This window comes from Choristoneura fumiferana, chromosome 9 (assembly GCF_025370935.1).
Source record: "Choristoneura fumiferana chromosome 9, NRCan_CFum_1, whole genome shotgun sequence".
NCBI classification, from domain to species: Eukaryota; Metazoa; Arthropoda; class Insecta; order Lepidoptera; family Tortricidae; genus Choristoneura; species Choristoneura fumiferana.
The window spans coordinates 12422069-12434155 of record NC_133480.1 but is presented as its reverse complement, the minus strand read 5'-3'; the positions used below and the strand labels follow the sequence as shown (position 1 = coordinate 12434155).

General features: G+C 35.1%; 1 protein-coding gene across 11 annotated transcripts in view; it reads left to right on the top strand.

Moving 5' to 3' along the window:
- Cngl (Cyclic nucleotide-gated ion channel-like) overlaps positions 1 to 12087 on the top strand; it is a 489773-nt gene that overhangs the window by 455424 nt on the left and 22262 nt on the right. For all 11 annotated transcript variants that reach the window (XM_074092452.1, XM_074092447.1, XM_074092444.1 and 8 more), the window contains 3 exons: positions 532 to 639; positions 2524 to 2664; positions 5316 to 5468. In XM_074092452.1, the coding sequence (XP_073948553.1) occupies positions 532 to 639; positions 2524 to 2664; positions 5316 to 5468 (402 nt within the window). The remainder of the gene's footprint in view (positions 1 to 531; positions 640 to 2523; positions 2665 to 5315; positions 5469 to 12087) is intronic.

Sequence of the window (12087 nt, the reverse complement as noted above, 5' to 3'; positions counted from 1 at the left end):
AATACCAGAAGTTTTGCCGACTTTAATTTAAAGACAGGCTAAAAATAATAAAGACAAAAAGTTTTTTTAACTCTTTGCCTAATAAATATCAATGAACTTAGTTATCTTAGTTATCTGTGAACTTACTTATCTTTGAGCCGGTACGACGCGGAATGGTGGTTTTTAGGTTGTAAGTAGTTTAGGTCTTAGTTTTATGTTTAGGTTAATTTTTTGTTCTATCAATTGATCTATGTATATTTTGTGTATAACAAAAATTATTTATTAGGTTTTATATCATAATAGATATCTAGCTTACTTGTTTGTTCATATGTAATGAAATAACTGAAGCAATTTTAAGAAATCTTTTGAACTTAGTTTCTTTTTATCTCTCCTTTAAGAAATAGTCAAAGGAATCAAACCCATGCATACTGGCCTTTACGGCAGGACAATCATTCCAGATATTGTTTATCTGTATCGTGTCTTTTCATATAAACTTATTCCACTGGTGCTCAATAAAGAATATTTTTATTATATTGTATTGTTTTTCCACAGATAATGTTCCACTATTTCTGGCTGGCTTGTGATGGCATCAGCGACGCAGTTTTCGCCCTCGACCTCGTCGTGCAACTCAGGACGGGGTACCTCGAACAGGGACTTATGGTATAACCTAAATCTAAGATTAGACCTTAGGCAATATTTTTCTAACGCGCTGACGTTCCCGATCATATTTACCATCTCTTTCTAACCTCGCCTTATGACGTGCGACAGAGAGAAGTGGTGGAAACGATTGTGATTCCAAGTGTGTCAGTTTAAACTTGCAAGAAAAATCGCTCAAGTAGTATTAGGTACATTGCGCGCTTGATTGATCACTTTAAACTCGTCCTCATTACGACCTCGCAATGTAATACAACTTGCACCATTTTTCTTGCAAGTCTAAACAGAGCTTGAGGACTTATTAAGCCGAGTTTAGACTTGCAAGAAAAATCGTACAAGTTGCATTACATTGCGAGGTCGTAAAGCCAACGAGTTTGTAGTGGTCAATCGAGCGCCGCAATTATAATGCAACTTGCACGATTTTTATTGCAAGTCTAAACTCTGCTTTACACTGGCTTCGTCCTGCGCGCAGCAATCTGGTCTACCTACTTATTTAAATTTGTAACATCAGACTGCAGGACACAGTTATTAATCATTTTCTTCAGTCTGCGGATGCCCAATACTAAACATAAACTTCTCCAGGACATTTACCTGAGGGCCTAGGTTTCCGCAACGAACTTTGTAAAGTATTCCAACCATTTTATCTTGTGGAGACACCGCGGTTATATTTGAATGAACAATCCGTCTATTAAAAGGATTAATTAAATAAGGCGACCGTTACGGTCGAAAGTTATTTTAAAAGCCAGATAGTGCCCCAAATAATCATTTGTATTAAAGTTATTTTAAAAGCCAGCCAGTGCCCAAAATAATCATTTGTATTAACCGCCGTTTGTAGATCAATTAGCTATGATAAATACTCGTATGATAATTATTGCACATTATAATGGTTACGGTTCAAAGGCTTGCTCATTTTATTTAACTTGTTTCCTTTTTTTTTTAAATAATAGTAAGTACTTTTAAAGCTACTAGCTGGCTTATAAATAACCTAACCAACAAAAAGTTGGAAAACTCCCGACTTTGTCACTTCAAAGTTTAATATCTCAAAAATGGCTGAACCTACTTTGATGAAACATGTCTAAGAACCATTGCTAGCAACCCTGATTTCAAATATAAAAACCGCATTCAAATTGGTCCACCCGTTTAAGAGCTACAGACAGAAACATAGACAGACATAGCGGTCAAACTTATAACAACCCTCTTTTTGCGTCGGGGGTTAAAAATATATTGTTTTACACAGAAAAACAAAACATTAATTTGTCATGAGAATTGCTTCATAGAATTTTATTGACCCTTTCTAATAAATGGGATAGCTTTAAAGCTTTAAATGCTATCAAGTTTTGTGGAAACGACATTCGTCCGTAAAATTACTTAACTGTGCCTCTAGTGTAGCGTTTTCACAAAACAGTCGTTTACTATTCGACGACGTAAATCGAGCGTTCGATCGTCGAATACGTAACTTTCGATCGTCGATACGTAACGGTCGGTCGTCGATACGTTTCCTAAGAAATACACTGAGTACGGTTCACTTTTCGAATAGAATAGCAACTTATATGTTATTCCAACGACTACTTCAGTAGAAAAAACTATTTTCCTTAGACTATGTTTCAATCGGCATGAACTCGTTGACTGTCCTGTATTAGAAATAATTCTACCTTTCTTCATTAAATATGTATTTTAGTAGATGATAGATATCAATTTTTCTTGCCAAAATTCTTTATCCTTTTAAAGGAACAAAAATGCTTTGATTATTAATCAAGCAAAAATGCAACTTCAAATCAAATAACTTACAATAAGTTTACGATACTTAAACAACATTTAGATCAATAAAAGTTTATTGATTTTCTGCTTGCTGTTTTAATTTTCGTTCTTATGTTTCCTATTGTGTTCTAGGTATACGACTCGAGGAAATTAGCGAAGCATTATTTGGCATCGCGCCCGTTTCTTCTTGACATCGTGTCCCTGACACCCTTAGACTTACTGCAACTCAAAATTGGTGTCAACCCTATCATTCGCTTTCCTAGATTTTTTAAGGTAAGACTGAGAATTATTCTAGCATTGCTATAATATTGTTTAACCCTTTGACCGCCACGGTCGGTAAAACACGTCAGCTGAAAAAAGTGCCATAGTGGCCATGTCGGCATTTCGTGGCGCATTATGGAACGATTTTCAGTTTTTTTTTGTCAGCTGCGGCCGGCCGTGGCGGTTAAAAGGTTAAAGAAAAAACGTATAACATCACTGTAAGACGGTATAAATAGTTATTAATAGAGCCCAGATAAGTTTTTATCTACTTCTACAAGTAGTATCTAGCTTAGGTACGCGAAGATGGTTTTACTTCGATATTTATTTTCGTAAACAAGTTGAAACGAAAGCTAAGTTGAATAAAGAAATTGCCAATCCCGAGGAAAGAAAATTTCATTAATGCAGATTTTAATTAAACACAGATCCAATTTCTTACTGAGATTTCACAAATGTGACCCATAAGCAGGGATTTAGAATGGGGGAAGCCTCGTGAATCGCCATAATGGCTGGGAATAAATCGGACCCGTTCGCGAAATTGCACTGTCTCGCTATTGTTAAGTCTATACTCAATAACAGGCGGGCGAATAAGCGTTCTCAAATTTGAATTTAGATTCGCGTGATTGGTGATAGAATAACAAATTATCAGCCGAGGTAATAGAGGTTCGACTTTTTTAGAGTTCAATTTGTTTTAAGTTATTCATTGTATACTTATGCGCGTTTGAAACAACTGAATAAATGATGCTGTAAACAGTTAAGAAGTATTATTTCCTATTCTTTATTCTTCTCAACTCTCGCAAAGAGTTATGAAAGCTTAAAGGGCTAAAAGTAAAAATACTATGAATAATTAAACTTCTCTTTAGATCTTTTCAAACACAGCATAATATAATAAAACCCAGTAAGTTTTAAAAATATTCATTAAAAGCCAATTTGAAAAAGGAAGGTAGAAGTTGATTGGAATAGCTACTAGAGTAGTTTTTTTTTTATAAACTGTTTAATAACCTACGAATAATGCTCTGTAATAATAATATTCTGTTTAATATTCTACGAACGAATAAGAAATTATTATTCGTAGTTAACAACCGTAACTTTCTTTTAAAATTATCTCGATGTATCATTTTATTAACGCGTTCACGGACGTTCGTCGAGAGACATTATTCATAACCTTCGTGATGTCACTACGACTGTAGACGGTGGTTTGAGTTACACCAAAAGTGGAAATGTAACCACTGCCGGTTGTTTTTCATAGCATTTGTAGGAAGCCTGTGATTCTGTGCCGCTTGACTGAGACACAAAGCTGCTAGTGCCACAGCAAACACTCCTGCACTTGTACACAAGTTGTCTTCGTCGCACACACAAAAAATACCTCGTATTGTGACACTGCGTCTGCGACTGAACTGTTTAAATATCAGTCTTCGTCTATGGTCGTTACTGCCGCAACATTTACTTTCAAAACGAAATAATACGACAATCCATTCCCAGACGCCATAGAGAGCGGATTTGAAGTAACGATTACAAGTTTAATATGGATATGACTAGTGCGATTGGTTACATATCATGTTTTTTATTGGTTTTACCTTATTACTTACTTACCGCAATTAATAGAATAGAATAGAAATCATTTATTCGTGACAAAGTAGCGTAGCATAACAAAAAGAAATTAAAAAAATAAGAAAGTAAATGTCACGAAAAAATCAATCAAGTCAATGCAATCTTATATATAATTAAATTCAATAAATGTTATTCTTGCAACAAAGTATAATGTAAAGAAAAATATTTTATTCTAATTAAAGGAGTTTTATACAGCTTAAACATAATAATTATTTATCAATTTTCTTATTCGACTGGATGGCAACGAACAAGTGGGTCTCCTGATGGTAAGAGGTCACCACCGCCCATAGACACCTGCATCACCAGGGGAATTGCAGATGCGTTGCCAACCTAGACGCCTAAAGTGCCAGTAATTTCACTGGCTGTCTTACTCTCCACGCCGAAACACAACAGTGCAAGCGCTGCTGCTTCACGGCAGGATTAGTGAGCAAGATGGTGGTAGCAATCCAGGCGGACCTTGCACAAATTGCTTTATTACCTGCTGCTGCAAAATTTATTTATTACCTGCGTATTATATTTATTTATTACTTGTACTAGTCTTATCCATACTAAACTTGTATTCGCTACTTCAAATCCGCTCTCTAAATGGCACTTTGTATGTTACTTATGGAAAATTTCTGCACTGTATCACGAATTATTAAAAGTGGTATTTTGTCTGTGAACGTGTAAATGTGATTTTAAAAATATTTATGTTTACCTAAATTTTGACGCTTCATTCCGACCCCACAGTAGCGAACTGGGATTGTTGCCCCACTTCCATATTCGTAATTTGGCCGTGTAGTGCTATTCTAGTTTACTAATGATAATATTTATTACAATACAAATACAATACAAAGACTCTTTATTGTACACCAGACATAGTAAGCGATACAGAAAACAGATACACAAAAAAAATATTACAAGGTGAGCAATAGTACAAGTATGTATAACTCGGCTAAGTTATGAATAATGACGAGTGGCTCAACATTCACGGTTTGCGATTGTTCATTTCCGGGCGCCATGCGTGAAAACCATTTGAGTACCTACCTAACCCATCTGTAACGTCCTCCTACCAGGTGTACAGAGCTGTGAGCTGTTACTACATAGTGGAGTCAAGGACGGTGTACCCCAACTTCTGGCGTGTCATCAATCTCATCCATATCCTGCTGATCTTGGCGCACTGGTTCGGCTGCTTCTACTTCCTTCTATCAGAGGCCGAGGGATTTCAGGTATGGCTGGAATTTTAATCGGTTTTGAGAATAAGAATGGTTATCAATTCAATAGGAAACGTCGTCATGGTATATGCAACTAAATATCGTTGAGTGCTACAACACGAGAGTTTTCATAAATACTTATCTTATCTGATAAAGTAATGATGGTAACAGATATCAGTATGCCATTCGACTATATTGGGTCCCGGATACGGCAGCGGACGGTTTTTTTCAATTCAGTACCTACCGCACAGATTGGTAATTCTGAAATCTGACTGAAATAATTATTATTCATATCAGAACTGTATTGACCAATTTGTTAGAGCCTTTATTTTGTATGTATGTTTCTCTTACTTTAAAAAACTTACAACCGTAGGTACAATTTAAAAAGCTTTTCATAAATTTATCCAACTCAATACGATATTTTTTAGGGCTTTAGGTACTCCAAACATAGCTTATTTTTATATTTATTCTCATTCCGCTTAAACACTTTTCCATACACTTAACGAATTCATGGCAAATCGAATGGATTTTAGTTTATCTCGCAAAGTAACTGAATTCAAAGAGAAACGTAATCCATCTATATTTCTTTAAATATTTTATGAGACTTCGGGCAAATGTCCCGACCTCAAATGTATTAAAGTTGTATCAGAAGTTGGACCTTGCATCCTAAATAAATATGACAGAAAGCATGAAAATATTACACAGTATTTTTTCTACAAAATAGCTTATACTTATATGTGCTAGACGAAATAAATTTATTGGAAAGAAAATTACCTAAAGAGAATTTTTAAAAATATAACGTCAATACATTAAACATTTTAACGATAAAAATCTTTCTACGATAAAAATATTGGATATTAGTATTTCGTATTACTAATAAAATAATAATGTGTAGGTATAGCTTAAAATAAAGGCATATATGATATGTATCTAGCGAATGATCAAAATGCTATCAAAGATAAGGTACTCCAGGATGCTCTTAAAACGTATTAAAATTATTTTGAAAAGAATAATTAAAAGAATATATAAGTAATCAATCGTTCGTCCGAAATAGGCAAACCTCGATGCATAAATGTTAACAAAATTGTACACGGTTTTAAACAACAAACGTTGTTTATTCCTTATTTTCTTACTTAAAATTCCGAATAAAATTTAGTATTAACAAGTTCGCATGTTCTTTTCCTAGATTTATCTCTGCTTATTGTAAAACATTATATTCTCGTATTTAGATAGCAAATTTAAAACAAGTTGAAATACTAGCGTATAGGTACATAGGAACAAGAGGAATGGCTTATAAACATCTTGAGGTTACTGAGTAATGCGTCTCATTACAGATTGACCGCATAATCCAAGCTTGTATCATGTGGGTTAATTCACAATTCTCCGTATTAATAATATTAATCAGATTTACGTAGTTCCGTGATTTCTACGCCAGCTGTAACGCTGTATGAGTCAAACAACTATTACTTATTCGTATATTTATGGTATTAGTATGAGGTAAAACATTTCCTTTTTAAAACTTCAGTGGGTACTTCAACCCTCAAAATTAAGACTACCTACGTGTAAAGAATATTGCGATTTTAAAAAGTGCCTTTTTTATTTAAGAGCGTTTATACCTGCTGAGCTGACAACGTTGCAATTTTGTTAGTTTTTCTCGATTATTCCATAAAAATTGAATGAAAATTCAATAATGAATTTTTGAGTTAATTTAAATTTCGGTTCTTTTGCCTTTTCATTGTACTTGTAGTGTCTACTCATGTGTCTGATATCCTGTCAGTCGTTCAAAGGTTAACTTGAAGAGATCTCTTTAAGGGATGTGTTCGCCTTTGTACATCTTATTATCCTGTGTTCTGTTATTTTCATGTGTTTTTATGAACAATAAAGAGTTTTACAATACAATACAACACAAAATTAAAAATGTGGTCTGTTAGAACTGTTCTTAATAGGTATAAGTAATGTGTCTACTGCCATAATTATGCGTGATAGACTTTTATTTTCTTTAAAAACCGTTAATAAACGTTTGTTCGATTTTAAAGAATATAAAAGTCGACCACGAATAATTATTGCAGCAGACACATTAACTTACCTGGTTTACTAATGTTTCGGCGAATAACGTTTGGCAACCTGTTTAATTTCGCAACTTTTCATTTCCCAACTGTTCAATATTTCAGAAACTGTAAATATTTCAGGATTTTTATAAAACTAACCTAACCTAACCCAAAGGGTTCTACGCGATGGCCTTGTAATAAATCCTGAAACGTTTACAGCTTTAGAGTTTCCGAAATGAAAAGTTGCGAAATGAAACAGGTTGCCAAACGTTACGTTGCGAAAAGGCAGTACTCGAACTTACCTACATATTAAGAACAGTTCCAACAAATTTTTATAGAATAATCGAGAAAAACTAACAAAAAGGCATCGTTGCCAGCTCAGCAGGTATATAGGCGCTTAATATATCCACGAGGCATCAGCATAGGTTAGGTACCTATATCGCCGACACCGAATCGGCAAGCGCGCCGTACGGCGTCCACCAACCAGATGGACGGACGACTCAGTTAAAGCCGCGGGTTCACGGTAGATGTAGGCCAGTTCCAACCGGAACAACTGAAGGTCTATGGAGAGGCCTAATCCATCAGTGGACGTCCTACGGCTTGTAATAATATGATGATAATGATGATAATCCATAATATACTTAATCTTGTTTTTTCTCCTGAAACGAATGCGTTCTATTTATGTGTGTCGTATAAGTAAAATACATTACTACAAATTTTACAAAACTGAGTTTTGCTGAAGTTCGAATCTGACATTAATAACTTTAAACATTTGTGTTTAGTTGTAGGTAACTTTACTAACTTTATGAACTCTTAAGGGCTGTTTCACCATCCATTGATTAGTTGTTAACTGACGGTTAAATGTGATGCCGTCTCTATTTGTTTTGTTCGAATAAGACGGAGACGGCATCACATTTAACCGTCAGTTAACACATACATCTTAAAACCGTACCATAAAAATATCGAGCAACCAGTGTTGCGTAGTCCCGTTTTGTTCGGAAAAAAAGGGAGGACAAAAGTTTTCGAAAGACAAAACTGTCTCAAAACACAGACATTCATTGCCCCGTAACGCATAATTGCCATAATTAATTTTAGGTAATGCAAAATATTCACAAAATTATTCCAATTTTAAATAAACCCGCGTACGGCGTAGCTCACCCAAAAACTATGAGATTTGACATTTCGGAGACCTCACGCTACACTAGCGCCTCTAGCGGCGATTCATACGCGATAGCCCTCATTGAACTGAACATTATTAATATTCACACAGGCTAACGCGTGTCAAATAAATTTGAGACAGGTTTACCTGTTAGCGTGGTTTCCGAAGCGATGATTGGAAGCCGACCCATTTGCCACAAGATTGGTAATCCCCCTGTAGCAGGCGGGATGGCAAATATTCGATACAGAATATATCTACGTTTCGTTTCAGATAACCACATACAAATTTTACAGCATACAAGAATTATGTGACAGTTGGGCACTTATTGCTGAGGTACATGGTTACTTACGCATGACTGAATGCTTCTGTTTTTCATCGGATTTTGTGATTAAAAGTGTAGTCACGCCTTTGATGGTGTTCAATTTGAACATCGATTAACGTACGAAAATATTTGCTAACCACAGTTGAAAAGTCCTGAAAAATGATTACAAGGCTGTTTACTGAAACTAACCCAGCCATCTTCTGAATTCTAAAATAATTTGCAAACTTATACTGTAAAACAAAAACGGACTGCCTTAAAAAAATATTACATAAAAACTAAATTTATTTACATGTAGTTTATATGTAGTCTATTGTTATTTATGTATGTATTAGTTTATTGTTTTGTATTGGTGTGTGTGTGTGTGTGTCCATATCATGAAATGGCGGCATTTCACGATATGCCTAGGAATTTCGTGATCTGGCGGATTTTACGATCGGCCGCCGACAGACACACTCCTACATTGCCAACAACAGTTCTCTAATTTAAATCAGATTTCATGTTAGTAATTCATTGTGAGATTTGTGAGCATTTGCGACTGCTTAAGAATTCTTTCCGGTCTCCGAAAGTACATTAAATACTTATTGAATTGGAAACCTTTTTCTGCCTGAACTAATTGGATTTTTTATGATAAAGTGACGATAAAGTGAAGATAAAGTGAAAGTGAAAGAAGTTAAAGAAATTTTTCTAATAATGTACCTATCATTTAAAAAATACCATCGAAACCAGGCTCGCAGAAATAGCAATGTTGAAGCCATGACAAATGCCAGTAGAGTGAGAAATACACGTTAAATAAGAAAATCTATAATGATAATTCTCCCCCCTTTCCCCAAAACTACACCACAAGAAGCCCGGGCGCGTCGCTTTATACAAAAACTTTCCACAAAAACTATCTAGGTAAGCTAAGTAATGGTAAAAAAACCGCATTAAAATCAGTTGTATTGTATAGTTTAAAAAATCTAACTATACATACATACATAGAAATAGACAACGGGAAGCAACTTTGTTATAAACTACGAGTATGTACGATATGAAAAAGTTTTACCCTACATTAAAAAAAACCCTCGTCGACCGCCATGGACTAAAGCACTGATAAAATTAATTACCAATTAAAGCTCTGACATACACTGGCATATATGACTAATAAAACAAGCTTCGTGTTTGAACTTTAATGACACGAGTCATTTACTTTATCTTCGTTTTGTTAATTAAAGTGTATGAACGTACTCGTATAACCTTGATTTTGCCATAGGCATTAATTTTATAATTACCTACACATTATTAATTATAATATTACAGTAATAATCTGGCTCCTTAAAGGTCATCCCATCCCATCCCCATTTCTCACTAGTATTATAAATGCGAAAGTTTATAAGTCTGTTTGTTTACTACTCAATCATTCGTAAACAGCTGAACGGAATTTGAGGAAATTTTGCACGTAGGTAGACTATATGACCTGGGCTGGGAAATAGGATACATTTTATCCCGGTCAAGCGTTACTGTGGGATAAAATTGAGTAAAATATAAAAAATACAAATCCACGTTATGTATTATTTTCCGCGCGGGCATAACTGCGGGTAAAAGCTAGTGGAACATTATGTACCTATACTTTTAAAGGTGAAAAATCTGTGTTGTGTTTATATCTGGGTGGAAAGTTCCATAAGTTGAATATTTAACAGCGATATATAGTATGTTTTTTTTCGCTATAATTGTTTGAGTAATTTTGGTGTCGCAAGGCAAGTTTTCCCTGTCAGCCATTTTATATGTTTCCTCTAGGTATATAAATACATAAGGCTTTCCCAAGAGCATTTGTACCTAAGTAAAAAAAGATAAAGTTATTCTATCCTCCTGATGTTTTCCCGGATCCATTTTTTTACCTTAATTTTATGAATTATAATAGTTATTTATTAAATTAGACTTTTCTACATCAACCGAGGTAACAGACAGTATTTGACTTTAGGTGCTATGTTAGTAGGTTCTTATTGCTTGTGGTATGCAGAAATATTGCAAATATAATGAAAATATGCATCATCGTAAGATTATTTAGGTAAAATATGCATAATGTAAATGGGCTAAATATACAAATGCACGCAACTAAACAATGAGTTAGTCTGGACTCTTGCATGGGCGCGAGCGTGGCTAGCAAACACAAACTTGGTTTTGAAAGTCCGGATGTTTTTAACGACTTCTAACAACACTTGCTGCTGCCCGCGACTCCGTAGAAGTATGAAAAATAGTTTTCATCTCTCCTGTTCGGAAAGTTTAATTTTCATGGGTAGATAGCCGGGTGGAAAATTGCGTTTTCATCTCTAGGGTGGAAAGTATTTTTTTTTTTAATTTTTCGATTAGCCACGGAGTCGAAGAAAATTGAGTTACGTCAATGACACTTTTTTTTCACGTTACGGCATGGCCATCTAGATGCACGTCGTGACCAAGGAGTTTATATACAACACTGGAGGTTGAACGACGAACATCCGTTTGAAACAAGAAATTTGATCTTTATTACGTCACGAACATATTCCATCTCTTTCTTTAGTTAGGTTAAGAAAGAGATAGAAGTCATTCGTGAAATATAAAAAAAGAGATGGAAAATATAAATAAGTAATAAAGGTCAAACTTCTTCGTTCGGCGTTCAACGTCCACTTTTGTGTATAAGCTCCTTGGTCGTGACCAACTCGATTTTTTTTTGTAGTCTGCCGTGGCAAGTGGCCAGTCGAAAAGGTAGCGTTGGAGGTTGGATATAAGTAAATTCAATTTATTATTATTCTCATTTTTTGTAGTTTTTTACTTTCCTCACAGTCGAAATGAAAAGTAGAGTGTCTAACTCGGGTGAAATTACCCATTTCCCCTCGAACTATTGGCGCTCTCACTTCGTTCGAGCGCCAGAAATATCTCGGGTGAAATCACTCCATCCTTGGTTATCAATCTACTATTTCATCACACTTGCTCGTAAACAGTGTCGTAACATGCAGGCTACCTTGCTTGCAACTCCCCAAATAAAACCCTCGACCTTAATGTGCTTCTCATGAAACCCGTGGTCGGTAAATGAGTCATTGCCCGTACTAATTGTCTTGTCATGAAGCCCAAGGTTGGTAAATGAGTTTGTTA